At 33.9% G+C, this 20,035-nt stretch overlaps 1 protein-coding gene across 1 annotated transcript; it reads right to left on the reverse strand.

The window, feature by feature from the left end:
• Window positions 1-2,430: 2,430 nt before the first annotated feature.
• LOC127711020 (inosine-uridine preferring nucleoside hydrolase-like) lies at window positions 2,431-17,495 on the reverse strand. Its single transcript, XM_052216963.1, has 5 exons — window positions 17,306-17,495; window positions 15,982-16,153; window positions 15,164-15,280; window positions 4,259-4,395; window positions 2,431-3,356 (listed from the first exon to the last, which is right to left on the reverse strand). The coding sequence occupies exons 1-5, from the start codon at window positions 17,483-17,485 to the stop codon at window positions 3,027-3,029; spliced, it is 936 nt and encodes a 311-aa protein (XP_052072923.1). The 5' UTR covers window positions 17,486-17,495; the 3' UTR covers window positions 2,431-3,026.
• Between the last annotated feature and the right edge of the window lie 2,540 nt (window positions 17,496-20,035).

Here is a 20,035-nt window from a genome sequence, read left to right on the forward strand (position 1 = left end):
ACGTCTTCTCCATTGCAAACTTAAAATAAATAACCGAACAAATTAAAATACATGTGAATAACATCATACACAATATGTATATGGAGACATGAAATGAACGAGAATTGAATCGACTTGGATCATCGATTTTTTAAAGTAAAGTTGTCCATCTCTTTGCCTGTTTGTCCTGGTTTTGGCTGTAGAATCGTGTCTTTCTTTTACTCATGGTTTTTGATTGCACCAATTGTAGCTTCCACCATTGTTGTTTCGAAAATCACACAAAACAAGAGATGTAATGTAACGCAGGGAGAATCAAAGCTAACGAATCGACAAAAGACCAACAAAATCATGACCCAAAAAAAATGAAAAAACGACAAAAAGACATACCACAGTCTACAAAACATCACATAAAAAACTAACGAAAAAGCAACATGAACCTACCAAATACCGGGGGTAATAGTATGTGATCCGTAAGGTAAGCATATCCTTCTCCACATGTTGTTCAATGTAAGTACAAATTAATAATTAGGTCTCATTCGGTGATGTCACAATCAAGGAAAAGAGGACGAAATAATTTCGAAGACCATCAGAACACATCCGTCGTCACATGTGACACAAATATTCTATAACGGTCAAACAGTTCATGATGGAGCACGTCAAATATTCAAAGGGATGACTTCAACTTTATTACTACGAATCCTTGGTTCAAAAGTTTTCTTGTAAGCACCAACCTTCTGTCAAGGAATGATTGTAGGAAACTCGACCAAGTGGAATATCTTAACGTTTATTTGATCCTAAAGTTTGCTTGGCATAGCTTTGGAAGTTTATTTCAATTACATAAATTGCACGTACTGAATTCGATTTTAAATGTTTTCAATACAAGATAGTTTCAAATCTGTGTTTAAACCATCAAATAGTGATTACCGTATTTGAGTAGATTATCGTTTATGTCATTTTGTAAAATTATCATACCTTTATTGGTTTTTTAAATGTAGTACGAATAGTGATATTTGCGTCATGCATTGGTACATCATATCCTTTGTTTTACATTCCAATACTTCTCTATTAACGATAAGACATTCACGAATATAGGACCTATTTCCCCTGGCAGAACTAACGATTTGTTATAAGAGTTTACTTGAAGAATTCTCCATCCAGACGCTTTTTCTCTATAACTCAAACGAAGAACCAAAAAAATATTACGACTTAAAGCATTACAAATCATTAAATGCTACAAAAGTCGACTAAACATTAAACTTGAAACATAAGTTTAATTAATAAGAAAATAAAAATGTTTTAACTTCTAAACTTTTGGTCTTGAGCAAACGTGCTAATTTTTATTCAAGAATCTCGTGTCATTTGCGTTGAGATCAATTCACATGTTGTAATTTCCGTTCAAAACGGTGCCACCAATTGTTGACTGTCAGCGGTGTGGTATTTACTTTAACCAAAAAACAATTGCTTTTTACTTCGCTTTTACGGTACATAACATTATGCGATTTTCATAAATTCAAGCAGAAACACAACCAGGCAAAGTTGGTCTTGAAAAATCATAAAAAATATAAATGTTTATAATTTTGTACCCCAGTCGCGGACATCCTCTACATAATAATCATCAGAGATTCTCGAATTAAAACAGTTAAAATACCAAATCAACATAGGAGGTGAAATTCATTGAAAACAAATTAATCCCTAAAGATGTGCCGAATCCAGGTAATGTCATGAATTGATTTGGGTAGATGGTTTAAGGCATTCTGTTTAGGCCTGTTTTAATTTTAAATACCTTCGAACGTTTAGTGTGTTTAGCTTTCCAAACTTGTGGTTTCTAGTCTACATTCTAAAGATTATTCAAGAAAGCTTCAACGAACATTTTGTTATTTATTATTGAAATGGGATTCGTTGATCATGTTGATCGTATGTACGCGAGAAAAATTGTAGCGCACATATTTGTACACATATTTCACTTTAATATTAACCGGTTATGAGTTTAAACGCATTCATTTAAGACATAGTTTCTTTTAATATATTAGTCCCTAGTATAAAATATAAATTCTTTATGTTTTGTTGTTGTTGGAAAATGGGAACGTTCGCAAGCATTTCCGTTTCTGAAAACACAAATACTGATCTTCTATAAACAATCAGTACAGAATGTTTCCAATACATTTGTAATACAATACATTTACAATATCTATCCTTTAATATTTTACGAAACGAACCAGATTAAAACATGTGGGAGCAGTTTGTTACACCCACATATTCCATACTGTCATGTGCCCACTTCACAGTATACATTAAACACTTATATGACAGTATGGAGAACTGTAAAATGTCAGATTTAAAACCCGTAAGAAGAGTTTATTATACAATCTTACAAGGTCTGTCATGTTCACATCCTCAACAAAAACTGTATCTATGCACGTTTGTGTGTGGAGAGAGAGAAAGAGAGAGAGAGAGAGAGAGAGATTTTATTGAGTTTAGAATCTATTACATCAATATGAACCCTGTCTATCTACTAACAATCATAAGATGACATCACAAAATAAATATCACTTACATTTTAAATTTCATGTCTGGAAACTATATTCCAATATACAACATATTTCAAAAACAATCCTTGGCATTTATATTACGAGTTTAACAACACCATAAACGATACATCATATTTATGAAAAGATCAGGTCCATTATGCTATTTGAAAAAGGAAAAAAGGTACATCTTCAGACAAAAACTTAAGCACAATGTCATATAATTAGATTTAAGGTTTAAGGTCATATTAAGTCCGTTTTCGGTGTCACATGAAAAAAAAAAGTTTTGTCATTATAGATTAGGAATTTCAATTTTCGAAACTATTGCGCAGTTTCATTTCGACAAGTATTCACTATTCATGCTCTACTTAAAGTAAGTGTTTTCCTAATATATACAAAAAACGGCATTTGTTTGTTACTATAGGTTAGTCAGAGTCAAACGTACAAAAACTGATCTCATGTTCATCTGTGAGGCATTTCTCTCAAGAAATATATACGATATGTATATATCTATGATATTCCTTACATAGCCATGGACATAAAATATGCTTTTGTCTTATCTGTGTTGACTTTTTTGATAATTCTTACATTCAGCTTATTTCCCATTTTATTTTCCCAATCAACAACAAGTTGACCTCTTGTATGATTGCCTCCAATCTCAACGGTACACCATTCGTCCACAGACTCTGTTATAACTGTTTGGTCAATAGCAGTTGCCATTGTTAGTAGATCGTATGGTGAATATTTTGGGTGCTTTAGCAGTGTTCTGTTAAATTCTGCTGTCTTACGGGAGAAGGCTTTGATAAATCGGCTCTTTCTAGTATCCATATTCACCCATCTATCATACCATTCCTGCAATATTAGTATATGACAATGTTTATAAAGTCTTTAGTTTGCCAACATAATTTTACAATATCAAAGAGGGTTCCTGACCTGTGCGTGTAATTAAGTACCAGTAATTGATATAATACCATAATTTGATTGATCGAAAACGACAGGCTTAAGATTCATTTCAAAGAGACATTCAAACGCATAAGTCGAAAATAAGCTAACAACGTCATGGCAAAAAAAGAAAAAAGACTACAAGTAAAACAACAACACACAAAACACAATATAGAAAACTAAAGACTGAGCAACATGAACCCCACTAAAATCCGAGGGTGATCTCCGGTGCCACGGAAGGGTAAGCAGATCCTGCTCCGTCGTATTGCTCATGTACATACAAACTCGGTGAGGTCACATTCGGGGAAAAGGAAGACGGAACTGTGGTTACGGGTTACAGATTGTAGTCATTAATTATTTTGGTAGCTTTTGAATAACTTATTTATACTTTGTGAGCTACAGGTTGAATTAGACCTTTAATAATTGTTTAAATAATAGTATAGTGCAAGAGACTGCATGCTGCTCTTTATATACCCTTTTTAATTGGCTGTTATTGGCAGTTCATGTCATTGGTGTGCACCCCATAGCTTTTGTTATTGATTGTATACTTACCATAAAATGGTTTAAGGTCGTTAACAGCAAAATGTAACAAACCATTGCTTATCTTTAAGCATATTTTTTTCTGAATTTATATATTGATTTTTTAAATTATAGTAACATTTACAATTTTTAAAAAAGGAAATTAATACAAGTATGCACTGGCTGAAAAAAACATTCAACTTAAACACTGAGGAAAAGGGACAACGTGAATAATGTATTTTTTTTATCCTAAATGTTACCTTTTTAATCCATACATTGTCAATTTTACTTACCCATTCTATTCCATTTGCCTCCGCTGCTTCCAAAGACAACAGGTTTGTTGGACACTTCAGCTCATGTAATGTGATATATGCTGCTTCCGGGTCCGCGTAGAAATTAAATTCTGCACCTAAATTCTTGTTTCCTCTCCCTATAAGATGAAAAAAAACTGGAGTGCACAAGTTGAAATGTCTCACATGCTTTATTGACCATGATTGATTTTATGTTGACAGTAAGTTTCACTAAAAGTAATTCATAACTTAACATTATCATTGATCCATAACAATGAGGTCAATATCAGATAAACCAAGCTAGACAAACATGAACACCTCACAAACATCCCATACACCAAATATAAACAGTCCAAACAATGAAACTATAAAACCATGAAAATAAGGTCAAAGTCAGATTATACATTTTACAATCATGCCATACACCAAATATGGTTGATATATTGCCATTGAAAATGAGGTTAATTACAATGGACATATGACAGACAAAAATTTCGTAAGGAATATGTAGACAAGTTATAAGCCTCCAAGTCTTTTTCAATTAAATATAAAGCTGTATACAAATAGTTTACGCTGCCGCCACATGATTGTAATCCCAATGTCTCTAATTCGGCAAGATTCGGAAACCAATATCAATAGTATTTCCAATTTTAACCTTACCTGTCATTTAATGTTTACCTGCTATTTTGATTAAATCATAACAATGTTTAATCGTAGGTTTTTTTTCTACTTTTGTTTATTATTAACTTTTAATATTTTGAACTTCAAAACATTTGTTCTCATGTGCATATTTTATTAAAGAAGCATGGTGTGTTCACGGATAATAGTATACCCTAGGCTAGTTCTCTCCCTTGTAACAAACGGTATCTGAGTCACCCTTGTTCTCAGAGCCAAACAGGTAAATGACAGAGAACCAGTTTATAGTATACCATTTTTTAGATTAATATATTCGAAACTTTTTTTTTATGTATTTTGTATGTATATACCGCATAGTAACACAACAACAAATGTATAACGATTGTAGTATTTCTTTACTTTGTATTGGTATTATTAAAAAGTAAAATCACAAAAATACTGAACTCCGAGGAAAATTCAATCGGAAAGTCCCTAATCACATGGCAAAATCAAATGACAAAACACATCAAACGAATGGACAACAACTGTCATATTCCTGACTTGGTACAGGCATTTTCAAATGTAGAAAATGGTGGATTGAACCTGGTTTTATAGCGCTAAACCTCTCACTTGTACGACAGTCTTATCAAATTTCGTTATATTTACAACGATGCGTGAACAAAACAGACATTATAAATAAAATAGTCAAAATATGGGTACAGCAGTCATCACTGTGTTACAATATCAAAACAAACAATTATTTACAAAAAAAGCACAAAAGCATCTATCAAATTAAGACCCACATTCATTGCTTCGCGTGTCTGACGTCAGAAAATGTAAACGTCACATAAGAAAAAAGTTTGTCATTCAATGTCTATTCAAAACAATTTTATAATTTCACATGGGGAATGTTGGTATACAGGGTTAAAAAATCAAAAGTTATGTTAGAATTAATTTCAGAAATAGACCGAGATTTATAATTGTCCAGAAGTTCTTCAGAACCCTTAAGAATCCACATATGGTAAATACCACTACGCGAGTAAAATAAATTTGTCGTTTGTCGTTCAAAGTATTTTCAAATTTATAATAGAACAATAACATAATGACATATAATAGAACAATAACATAATGACGGGATCTTTTAAAGTACAGAGTCACGTTATAAGAACCACAGAAACACAAAAAGTCGCATATACAAAACACACCAGTAAAAATTAAAGATAATACAAACACATTGACGGGATGTATAAGTACCTAGCCACGTCAAATGGATATCACAGAAAACAAACCAAACAGTAAAAGTAATATTAATAATAGAACAAAGACAAATGAAAGAACAATATTACACGTTGTTAAGATGATAAACAACGTCAGTATGCAGAATCTATACTTCAAGACCATCATGTATTGTTTGTGAAGTTGATACGGAATATTTATCAACAAGGTCTTGGTACCTTCCGATGAACTTTTTTAGAAAAAGGACGAGACGTTCTTTGACATACCCCTGGTTCATCAACTTTCTGCTCAGACACTGGTGACGTTTTACAAAGTCTGAGTAAGAGCTGCAAGCTCTTGAATATCGAATAAGTTGGGAAATGTATATCCCATATGCAGGTGAAGTTGGTATATTGCTACTAAGGTGGGGGAAATTTATAATTTTAAAATTAAAATCGTCTCGTTTGTCATAGATTCTGGTACTGAGATGACTGTGTATGTCAAATTCGAGATATAAGTCTAAAAATGAGGCGGAGGAAGCCGTGTCTGTTGTTTCTTTAATTTCTAGTTCTGGGGGATATATTAATGGAACCCAATCAGAAAAGTTCGGATTGTTAATGGAAAGAACATCATCAATATATCTAAAGGTGAAATTAAATAATCTGGCTTCTTTGATCTTCTTGTTTTTGACAAGTGTCTGAAGGAACTCCGATTCATATGAAAATAAGAAGAGGTCGGCAAGGAGAGGCGCACAGTTCGTTCCCATAGGAATGCCGACAATTTGTTGAAAAAGTCTACCTCCAAATTCAACAAATATGTTGTCGATAAGAAACTCCAGCATACTGATCACTTGTTCTTCTGTGTAGCATGTTTTACCCTTTTGTTCACTATTAACAAAATATGCCTTATGATATCCCAAAGTAATAAATTTATAGCGTATGCTACCATTTTTATGATGAAAGGCATTGTGGATTATTTCTTTCAAGCGATTTTTCAATTTCACATGGGGAATGGTGGTATACAGGGTTGAAAAATCAAAAGTTTTGATAGAACTAATCTCAGAAAAAGACCGAGATTTAAAATTATCTAGAAGTTCTTTAGAATTTTTAAGAATCCACATATGGTTAATACCACTACGCGAGTAAACAGTTTCACAGTATTTCTGAAGACCCTCTTTCACTGCGGACAGAATTTTAGTCAATCTAATGGACAATTCTTTAGTGGAACATGCAGATGAGCCGGCAATGTACCGTTGTTTGTAAGGAATTTTGTGGAGCTTAGGTATCCAATACAAAAAAGGTAAGTCCTCCGATTTGGTGTTCAATGTAATGTTCATTGAAGCCATGAAGGACTTATGATTTGCTAAAATCTCATCCTTGTCAAATGATATGTCTTTGTATGTGGGATTACCTGAGTGCTCATTTATTCCTAATTCTTTTACAAGACATTCGTAGTAATACGATTTACATATAAAGACAATATTATTTGAAGCTTTGTCCGCAGGAACAACAACATACTTATCATGAAGAGATGATAGACATTTCACGGCCTCTTTGTCTCTGAAAACGGACTTAGGTCGATCATTCACACAGTTTTTCAACTTATGAATGCGACGTTTTATCAGAGACCTGATAGTTTTGACCCATTCTGACAAAGTGTCCAGTTCAACTTCTTCTCGTTTAGCCCATGCTCTGGCGTAGTCCTCAATGGAATCCATAATTATTTTGAAGTTATGGTTCCAATTGATGTGTTGGGGTTCTCTAAACTTAGGACCATGAGAAATCACCTTTCGGAGATTTTCATGTTGAATTATGTTTAGATCCCCAGTTATAACATGACCAGAGGGGCTGTAATTATAAGGCGAGTGGGAACAGTCACATGTCGGTGGGTTTTTGAGGTATTGTTCTAAGTCAAGGTCCTGCAATGCTTGTTTATAGTTAAATACTTTAGGTGCAATGGTTTTGGTGTAACTGTAGGATACAATAGGAACAGACTGATTTTGAAAGTAAATAGGAATTTTAGATATTACCTCCTTGTGATGTAGAACGTTGCAGATGTTGATTGCATCAATCCCTCTATTGGTAAAGTGAACAGGAAGGAATTTCCTCTTTTCCTCGTGTAAAGGTTCCGATCTTACTGGTTTGAAAAGACGGAAAAGAGCTACATCACAAATAATACTGACTAGTCTGTATATTGGAGAAAATGTATCGATGCATCCTTTGTCAAGTGCATAATCTCTCAAACATTTAAGAAAATTAACAGGCAGTGAAAAAAGAATAGTTCTAATGTAATGTAACCCTAGTGGATGATGAAGATGTGAAAGAAGGTCATCAAAGCTCCCAGAGGGCGATCTAGATTTTGATGACTTTTTTACATTAGGCCGATGGTAATGTTTTTGCCCATGACTACGTTGCTGTCGTAAGGTAGTATTAAATAAACTCATTACATTAACATCACTGCAGGCAGGACTGGACAAATTTCCTACTCCTTTGACATTATCATTGCAACCATATGGCATTGCAGTCCCTAATTCCCTTATCCAGAAATTTTCTCTATCTTTGCGGAAAGGAGTACTTAGTACAGGGCTATTTGTGTGGTGATAAATTTTCTCGATGATGCGTACTTTCATAGATAAAGAAGGATCATGGTCCGGTTGATTAAAATGGTTATAAAGAACCCTAAATTGCGGATCTTTATTATCAGACCGGTGTTGATTCATTCTTTTACGCAAAGTTTGACGAGTTTCACCAACATAAAGTAGTCCACACAAAGTACATTCTATTCCGTACACGACATTGTCCGTGGAACAGTCCAGAGGCTCGAAAGATTTAGTATAATATGTTTTAGATGTTAAATTACTAGTAAAATCAGGAGTCGTGATTAACATATCACATGTCTTACACGTGCTCCTTTTTCCTTTTTTATGTTTACAAGAAGAAATGATAGGTGTTGATTCACTTGTAGCAGGTGTCTTTAAACAGTCGAAAATATTGACGCAACATGGCTTTAATTTATGAAAAGTATCTGAATTTTTAAAATAGTAATTACCTTCTGGCTGAACATAAGTCAAATCAGGGGTATCCCGGAGGATATTCCGTGGAACACACAAATCAAATGCTACAGTGTTCCGTGCAGCAAAAGGGGACCTTGGTAACCCGGGCGACGTCCCAGCCGGTTTGTTCTTTGTATTATTTGTATTCATCATGCATAAAGCTACCAAGTTAATGATGCCCTCGGGGAATAATCCACCAGCAGTAAAGTTTCTTCTAGGAAGAAACTTGACATCGACTTGGTTTTAGTAAAAAGTAAAATCACAAAAATACTGAACTCCGAGGAAAATTCAATCGGAAAGTCCCTAATCACATGGCAAAATCAAATGACAAAACACATCAAACGAATGGACAACAACTGTCATATTCCTGACTTGGTACAGGCATTTTCAAATGTAGAAAATGGTGGATTGAACCTGGTTTTATAGCGCTAAACCTCTCACTTGTACGACAGTCTTATCAAATTTCGTTATATTTACAACGATGCGTGAACAAAACAGACATTATAAATAAAATAGTCAAAATATGGGTACAGCAGTCATCACTGTGTTACAATATCAAAACAAACAATTATTTACAAAAAAAGCACAAAAGCATCTATCAAATTAAGACCCACATTCATTGCTTCGCGTGTCTGACGTCAGAAAATGTAAACGTCACATAAGAAAAAAGTTTGTCATTCAATGTCTATTCAAAACAATTTTATAATTTCACATGGGGAATGTTGGTATACAGGGTTAAAAAATCAAAAGTTATGTTAGAATTAATTTCAGAAATAGACCGAGATTTATAATTGTCCAGAAGTTCTTCAGAACCCTTAAGAATCCACATATGGTAAATACCACTACGCGAGTAAAATAAATTTGTCGTTTGTCGTTCAAAGTATTTTCAAATTTATAATAGAACAATAACATAATGACATATAATAGAACAATAACATAATGACGGGATCTTTTAAAGTACAGAGTCACGTTATAAGAACCACAGAAACACAAAAAGTCGCATATACAAAACACACCAGTAAAAATTAAAGATAATACAAACACATTGACGGGATGTATAAGTACCTAGCCACGTCAAATGGATATCACAGAAAACAAACCAAACAGTAAAAGTAATATTAATAATAGAACAAAGACAAATGAAAGAACAATATTACACGTTGTTAAGATGATAAACAACGTCAGTATGCAGAATCTATACTTCAAGACCATCATGTATTGTTTGTGAAGTTGATACGGAATATTTATCAACAAGGTCTTGGTACCTTCCGATGAACTTTTTTAGAAAAAGGACGAGACGTTCTTTGACATACCCCTGGTTCATCAACTTTCTGCTCAGACACTGGTGACGTTTTACAAAGTCTGAGTAAGAGCTGCAAGCTCTTGAATATCGAATAAGTTGGGAAATGTATATCCCATATGCAGGTGAAGTTGGTATATTGCTACTAAGGTGGGGGAAATTTATAATTTTAAAATTAAAATCGTCTCGTTTGTCATAGATTCTGGTACTGAGATGACTGTGTATGTCAAATTCGAGATATAAGTCTAAAAATGAGGCGGAGGAAGCCGTGTCTGTTGTTTCTTTAATTTCTAGTTCTGGGGGATATATTAATGGAACCCAATCAGAAAAGTTCGGATTGTTAATGGAAAGAACATCATCAATATATCTAAAGGTGAAATTAAATAATCTGGCTTCTTTGATCTTCTTGTTTTTGACAAGTGTCTGAAGGAACTCCGATTCATATGAAAATAAGAAGAGGTCGGCAAGGAGAGGCGCACAGTTCGTTCCCATAGGAATGCCGACAATTTGTTGAAAAAGTCTACCTCCAAATTCAACAAATATGTTGTCGATAAGAAACTCCAGCATACTGATCACTTGTTCTTCTGTGTAGCATGTTTTACCCTTTTGTTCACTATTAACAAAATATGCCTTATGATATCCCAAAGTAATAAATTTATAGCGTATGCTACCATTTTTATGATGAAAGGCATTGTGGATTATTTCTTTCAAGCGATTTTTCAATTTCACATGGGGAATGGTGGTATACAGGGTTGAAAAATCAAAAGTTTTGATAGAACTAATCTCAGAAAAAGACCGAGATTTAAAATTATCTAGAAGTTCTTTAGAATTTTTAAGAATCCACATATGGTTAATACCACTACGCGAGTAAACAGTTTCACAGTATTTCTGAAGACCCTCTTTCACTGCGGACAGAATTTTAGTCAATCTAATGGACAATTCTTTAGTGGAACATGCAGATGAGCCGGCAATGTACCGTTGTTTGTAAGGAATTTTGTGGAGCTTAGGTATCCAATACAAAAAAGGTAAGTCCTCCGATTTGGTGTTCAATGTAATGTTCATTGAAGCCATGAAGGACTTATGATTTGCTAAAATCTCATCCTTGTCAAATGATATGTCTTTGTATGTGGGATTACCTGAGTGCTCATTTATTCCTAATTCTTTTACAAGACATTCGTAGTAATACGATTTACATATAAAGACAATATTATTTGAAGCTTTGTCCGCAGGAACAACAACATACTTATCATGAAGAGATGATAGACATTTCATGGCCTCTTTGTCTCTGAAAACGGACTTAGGTCGATCATTCACACAGTTTTTCAACTTATGAATGCGACGTTTTATCAGAGACCTGATAGTTTTGACCCATTCTGACAAAGTGTCCAGTTCAACTTCTTCTCGTTTAGCCCATGCTCTGGCGTAGTCCTCAATGGAATCCATAATTATTTTGAAGTTATGGTTCCAATTGATGTGTTGGGGTTCTCTAAACTTAGGACCATGAGAAATCACCTTTCGGAGATTTTCATGTTGAATTATGTTTAGATCCCCAGTTATAACATGACCAGAGGGGCTGTAATTATAAGGCGAGTGGGAACAGTCACATGTCGGTGGGTTTTTGAGGTATTGTTCTAAGTCAAGGTCCTGCAATGCTTGTTTATAGTTAAATACTTTAGGTGCAATGGTTTTGGTGTAACTGTAGGATACAATAGGAACAGACTGATTTTGAAAGTAAATAGGAATTTTAGATATTACCTCCTTGTGATGTAGAACGTTGCAGATGTTGATTGCATCAATCCCTCTATTGGTAAAGTGAACAGGAAGGAATTTCCTCTTTTCCTCGTGTAAAGGTTCCGATCTTACTGGTTTGAAAAGACGGAAAAGAGCTACATCACAAATAATACTGACTAGTCTGTATATTGGAGAAAATGTATCGATGCATCCTTTGTCAAGTGCATAATCTCTCAAACATTTAAGAAAATTAACAGGCAGTGAAAAAAGAATAGTTCTAATGTAATGTAACCCTAGTGGATGATGAAGATGTGAAAGAAGGTCATCAAAGCTCCCAGAGGGCGATCTAGATTTTGATGACTTTTTTACATTAGGCCGATGGTAATGTTTTTGCCCATGACTACGTTGCTGTCGTAAGGTAGTATTAAATAAACTCATTACATTAACATCACTGCAGGCAGGACTGGACAAATTTCCTACTCCTTTGACATTATCATTGCAACCATATGGCATTGCAGTCCCTAATTCCCTTATCCAGAAATTTTCTCTATCTTTGCGGAAAGGAGTACTTAGTACAGGGCTATTTGTGTGGTGATAAATTTTCTCGATGATGCGTACTTTCATAGATAAAGAAGGATCATGGTCCGGTTGATTAAAATGGTTATAAAGAACCCTAAATTGCGGATCTTTATTATCAGACCGGTGTTGATTCATTCTTTTACGCAAAGTTTGACGAGTTTCACCAACATAAAGTAGTCCACACAAAGTACATTCTATTCCGTACACGACATTGTCCGTGGAACAGTCCAGAGGCTCGAAAGATTTAGTATAATATGTTTTAGATGTTAAATTACTAGTAAAATCAGGAGTCGTGATTAACATATCACATGTCTTACACGTGCTCCTTTTTCCTTTTTTATGTTTACAAGAAGAAATGATAGGTGTTGATTCACTTGTAGCAGGTGTCTTTAAACAGTCGAAAATATTGACGCAACATGGCTTTAATTTATGAAAAGTATCTGAATTTTTAAAATAGTAATTACCTTCTGGCTGAACATAAGTCAAATCAGGGGTATCCCGGAGGATATTCCGTGGAACACACAAATCAAATGCTACAGTGTTCCGTGCAGCAAAAGGGGACCTTGGTAACCCGGGCGACGTCCCAGCCGGTTTGTTCTTTGTATTATTTGTATTCATCATGCATAAAGCTACCAAGTTAATGATGCCCTCGGGGAATAATCCACCAGCAGTAAAGTTTCTTCTAGGAAGAAACTTGACATCGACTTGGTTTTAGTAAAAAGTAAAATCACAAAAATACTGAACTCCGAGGAAAATTCAATCGGAAAGTCCCTAATCACATGGCAAAATCAAATGACAAAACACATCAAACGAATGGACAACAACTGTCATATTCCTGACTTGGTACAAATGTATAACGATTGTAGTATTTCTTTACTTTGTATTGGTATTATTAAAAAATAGACCACGAAAGCGTTGACATGTTGGTGCTCGTATCAACCAAGTTGCTCTTCCGTTGTACTGGCGATATGTGTGACGAACAATCTTAAGTTCATTAAACATACAAGACATATCAAAAAATCCCAAAAACCAAAAATCAGGAAGTAGATATTTGGCAGATCCGAAAAGCGTTCATACAATACAGAGCTTCAAACAAAATATGAAGTCCTTCTGCTTAGAAGTAATTTAGAAAAGTGTGAAGGAATTATTTGTTGAAAGAACATAAGAACGGACTGACAAACAGAAAGACCTTAGTTTTGACGAAAGGACAGACGGATTAGGCAAATGCAATTTAGCCAAAAAATTCTAGATTAGGGTGTAATATGCGACTGTCATACAAGTGAGAGGTTTAACTAGCTATAAAACCAGGTTTAATCTACCATTTTCTAATAAGGAAATGTCCGTACCAAGTCAGGAATATGAAAGTTGTTTACCATTCGTTTGAAATTTTGATTTTTGATTTTTGAATTTTTGATAAGGGACTTTTGAATTTTCCTTGGAGTTCGTATTATTGTTATTTTACTTTTCACCGTTATAGTAATCAAAAATAGCACGACTATTGCTAATGTCCGATGATCTATCACAAAATGATCGTCCTATTACTATAAAATTTAAAAACCTATAGCCACGAAAAAAAGTAAAGCTTATTACTACAAACTCTTGACAAGAGAGGGGCGAAAGATACCAAAGGAATATTCAATCTCATAAGTCAAAAACAAACTTTCATGGCAAACAACAGTACAAAAAACACATAATAGCAAACAAAAAACTGAGCAACACGAACCCCACAAAAAAAACGTGGGTGATCTCATGTGCTCCCGAAGGATAAGCAGATCCTCTTCCACATGTGGCACAACAGTCGTTCTCTTTCTACATTTTATCTTTAATTTTTTTTACAGGCTAATGTTTACAGAAAAACAAGGAACTCGTCTGTTTAGACCCCTAGTTTTTGGTAAGATTAGTGTTGCTCAGTCTTTAGTTTTCTATGTTGTGTTTTGTGTACTGTTGTTTGTCCTTTGGTCTTTTTCTTTTTTAGCCATGGCGTTGTCAGTTTGTTTTCGACTTATTAATTGGAATGTCCCTTTGGTATCTTCGCCTTTCTTTTAATGACATGGTGCTCAGTATCACTTGTTGTCACTTATTACAATTGTTATACAGTTTTTATCTGATTCTTAATTCTAAAGACTTCCTAAATTAAACACAAACTATAACATTTTTGATTTTCGAATGTTCGGATTTATACTTGCAAGATTGTTGCTGGAACGTAACGAAACGTACATGAATGTTACCTAAATATCTGATAGGTATAGATTTTATTGAGACCTGACAATACTAGAAAAATATATCTGATCGGATTCTATCAAGTTATTATAATGTTTTATATTGAGTAAGGTATGTACAACGATATATCTTAGAAAAGCGATTTGGATGTAAGAAATGTATAACATGTTATTTTCATTTAGCAGTATGCACTTACCTTCAATGTTTCCTCCCATTATAAATACTTCTTTTAATTTTCTGCCAAAATCTGGATCAAGACGTAAAGCCAAAGCAACATTTGTTAACGGCGCCAGAGCTATCAGGGTTATTTCACCTTAAAATTTAAATCAGATAACAACATTGAATTTTGGGTAGATTTGAGTAAGCTTTCAAACGTACATGTGACATTTTCCCAGATTAAGTTCTAAGGTAACATTGGATCAATGCATATAGACTTTTGTAATATAGATACGTCTAAGAAGAATTGGCAAAACTTTCAAGTAGAAATTTACCTGAACGAATTAGTTCCCGATTCCACTAAACAATTTTAAAAAAGAAATCGTTATGGCAGATTTACTGCTACGTAATACGATGCGTGTGATTGTGTGTCCGAACCCCGCTCGCAGAGAGCTGTGATTGAATCCGATCTTAATTGACAAGGATTTTCGGTTTTTATGTCGGAAGTCATGTACCTCGGTTACCTCCACAAACTGACAGTTGTGATAAAGCCATGGTTACTAAAAATGATGTTAAATAATAACAAACAAACAATCGTATATGATACTATTACTCAAAACATCGAATGGTAACAATTTATTTTTAATTAATAAAAGTTGAACATAATTATTTTGCTGAGTATGATATATTTAACCGTTGTCATCTTTATTAGAACGATAAAAACATCAAAGGTACGAGGGCCAACATGTGTAAAAATTCATATATGTTTATGGTTTACATCAACAGTCAAGAACGATAGTACGTTCCTGAATGTGGTTGATATTCCCATATTTTCGTACTGTAAGAGGTAATATATACCAGGGTTCTCATCAGTAATTCTCAAGATAGCATTCACTGCATGTTCTGGTTGCATTAGAGACATGTCAACAGGTTCCGGGTTCATCACGTCACCTTGTCCGTCATCGCCATGTGCCTCTGCGTGCTTTTTGGTGCCTACCATTGACCTACACGCTCCCTTATAAACCGGAACCTTTGAAGAAAAAAAATATATTTCCTACGATACCCTTAACTAACATTTTTCATAAATCATAATGTTAACAATGTTGTCAAAGAATGATAAATTTGATACATGTATTTATTTGATATATAGTAGTATTCTTATGTATATTTTACTTTTTTTATAAAATTCAAGGGCAGAGAAAATATCATATTTATTCATTTCTATACAAGAAAGAGGACTTAATCTATAGTTTCGTTTGTTCATATATATATATCGACAAGTATTCATGTATACATCCTTGGCTTTCTGCTGTTCATGTATACATCCTTGACTTTCTGCTGTTCATGTATACATCCTTGGCTTTCTGCTGTTCATGTATACATCCTTGGTTTTCTGCTGTTCATGTATACATCCTTGACTTTCTGCTGTTCATGTATACATCCTTGGCTTTCTGTTGTTCATGTATACATCCTTGGCTTTCTGCTGTTTGTGTATACATCCTTGGCTTTCTGCTGTTTGGGTTTGAGCGTTCTTGATGAAGGTAAAAACTAGAAAAGTTCCGGACGCACGAAAGCTATAAAGTGTTATTTTCATTTCCTTTAAAAATTCTCGTGAAAATGGAAAATATATAAAGGCAACAGTAGTATACCGCTGTTCGAAATTCATAAATCGATTGAGAAAAAACAAATCCGGGTTACAAACTAAAACTGAGGGAAACACATCAAATATAAGAGGAGAACTACGACACAACAGAAACACAACATTAAAATGTAACACACACAGAAACGAACTATAATGTAACAATGGCCATTTTCCTGACTTGGTACAGGACATTTTAAGAAAAAAATGGAGGGTTGGACCTGGTTTTGTGGCTAGCCAAACCTCCCGCTTTTATGGCAATGTTAAATATAACATTAAAATGACAACATTACATGACAGGACTACAATACAAATAAATGGGAGAACATATAGGACAGAGAAAGATACGAATAATAGCTAACAAAAGGTACCAGGTTTAAAATTTAATACGCAAGACGCGTAATAACTGTTCATTATGCATGATCTGGAATCACTCTTTCTAAAACGACCGGTGGCAATTAGGAAACTATTGACATGTGACTGTTTTACAAATATCGGAAACAACAAATTTTAGAGTACTAGTTGAAGTGAAATTAAACTTACATCTAGTCGACCACAAACTTTCAGAACTCTCAGAGTATTTTTACATACGTTGTCAATAGCAACATTACCATTTACACACGTGATGGCCAAAATCTCTACGTTAGATCTTGAAAGAGCAAGCATGATTGCTTCTGAATCATCAACGCCAGTGTCAACGTCTATAATCAGTTTCGTCGCCATCTTTTAAGTTATATCTGTATGTTAAGACATATATACAAGCTATAAATGTATATGCTAATTTTACTATGGACTGTCAGGTAAATTTAAAACATGAATAGTAATGCCCATGTGATTATTTGAAGTCAATTTGAGTTATGTGAATCTTCTCCGTTATTGACATTCAATTTTGTTAGTTATATTGTTTATTTATACAGTAAAATAACTATTAATTTCTATAAAAAGAAAATGCTGAAAGTAATTACACAATATCATCTTTTATGACTTATAATAATTAATATAAACTTAGTAAGTAAGGTGTTAGCACACCGTGACATGTATTCAAAAGTATGGAAACAGTTAGTAGATGACTGATCAAAAACGAGCTCACAAGTCACATTTCGTCACTGTTAAGCTGCTGATTATATATGAGGTTATTCTGTTCGATAATTTATCAGAAAAGTGTATCAAATATATTTGTTTTCATTCGACATATTCAACATTTAAAAGTATCCGGAAAAAGGACATTTGTGTCTGAATAATCCAGTCTGAAAAGTGATCCCAGGCCACAACTGATTACTTTCAAGCTGATAGATAAAAATATAAATCTTTCTGTCTTGTACTTTCGTAGTGAAGTGTAAAATGAAAAAAGTAACGAACTCCATGGAAAATTCAAAACGGAAAGTCCATGATCAAATGGCAAAATCAAAAGCTCAAACATATCAAACCAATGGAAAACGACTGTCATATTCCTGACTTGGTAAAACGTAACGAAAATGTTAATTTTCATTCAGCATTTTGAACAATGCAAAGATGAAGTAGTGTATCTAATAGATTCAAAAACATGTTCACACAACCCAACTGTAAATGTTAGGCTGCTGATTAAATGTGGAGTCATTCTCTGCCTATTGGTCATCCAAAAGAAGGACGAAATATGTATTTTTTTCAAAATATTAAAAATCTAAAAGCATCGTCAAACAGGACGTACATGACTAACACATTTAAAACGAATTGAAATGTAACAAGTCATTACAGGCAGACTGCTTATCGAAATTAATTTATTACTCAGGAATGGTTGACGGAATGACTAGTTGAGTAAACAATCGGACGGACAGACAAATGCAGCTTCAACATAGCTCTATTCATACAGACGAATATAAACAAAAGTCGGAAGATACCAGGTTCATAATTTACACATCTCAACGCGCGTTTTATCTACATGAGACTCATTGGTGACACTACAATCAAAACTATTTGGAGGCCAAATTAAATACGAAGTTGAAGAGATTCAATTACAGAAAACTATGAAAAATTGTACCAAATGCGGCTAACGCAATCTATGAAGAAGCGTTAAACTAACTTAATGTTTCGAATAATTCAACGTTTTATAAACAGAAAACACGTTACTGGGTGATGCCGGACGGTAAAAGCCGTCTGTATCGACGTTTAAGGTTTCAATGAAAGTAATATATGTATTGCTGATTATGTATAAAGCCAGAGATGTATATACTGCAATTTAAATAAAACCTTCAAATTCATTCGAAGGTACAAAGATTTGGTTTTGGAATTCTGGCGCTGTACCTGTGGAAACCTTAAGAGAAACGGAATATCACATCATATTTTTTTCACGACGGTAGTGATGTTGTGTATAGAGCACGTCAATATTGATATGATCAATGTAAACTAAATGATCTTTTGAATAAACTTTTTCTAAACGGTTATTTATTTAACCTGGTAATGAAATCTTTGCAAATTGTGTTCATCTGTGCTAACATTAATTTTGTTATTAATAAATTAAACAATACAAAATATGTATTACTATACAGTTATGAACACTTATGGGCCTACATCCGGTCAATATTTTGGCATTGCAAAAGGTCGTGTTTATGACGTCATTAAACTAAATATGGTAGATCCATTTTGGCATATATTCACAACCCGATCAATCTTATAATTGTCACGTGTTTGTAAAAATGTACTGTATCAATGCTGTCTTCTATGTGCATTTTTGGTTTTAAGATGCATCACTTATCGCTGAATAATGCTGAAAAGCATATTGAGAATACTTGACGTTTTATATGTCATACAAACAATACAATGGAATTTAAAATTTTGAGTTTTAAATTAGATGGTAACAGTATTTTATCAATATTCAAATCCTTCAACCAATTCAGAACATATGTATTAGGGGTGATAGGGGGTTGGATGCCAACACTCATGTTTAACCCATTGACATTTTATATGTTCCTGTACCACATCACAAAGGCTGACAAACGGTGGCAAAATGTTACAATATGGCATTGGACAAAAATCAGAAAAATTTAAAGATCGAACGACTGATACGGTAAAAATCTAAGACCGCTCAAAAAAATCCTTAGTAATTTTTGGAGCCCTCGACGCCAAAATGTAAGAGTCGGCAACTATTGATATAGGTATGTATATTCAGATGAATAGATGTCTCGTACTATATATGTTTAGAGGACAGAGTATTGATCAAATGCAGACACATATCTAGGATTTCCACCCAGTACCAGTCGGCGTTCAATATGTTATGAAAGGGTTTATTTTAAGATA

This window comes from Mytilus californianus, unplaced genomic scaffold (genome assembly GCF_021869535.1).
Source record: "Mytilus californianus isolate M0D057914Y unplaced genomic scaffold, xbMytCali1.0.p SCAF_8, whole genome shotgun sequence".
Classification (NCBI taxonomy): Eukaryota; Metazoa; Mollusca; class Bivalvia; order Mytilida; family Mytilidae; genus Mytilus; species Mytilus californianus.

Coding starts and splice junctions, on each gene's coding strand:
- LOC127711020 (XM_052216963.1), bottom strand. CDS start 17,485: ATGGCGACGAAACTGATTATAGACGTTGACACTGGCGTTGATGATTCA. Junction 16,154..17,305: donor AAGTTTGTGGTCGACTAGAT/GTAAGTTTAATT, acceptor TTTTCTTCAAAG/GTTCCGGTTTATAAGGGAGC. Junction 3,357..4,258: donor AGGCAAATGGAATAGAATGG/GTAAGTAAAATT, acceptor CTAATATTGCAG/GAATGGTATGATAGATGGGT.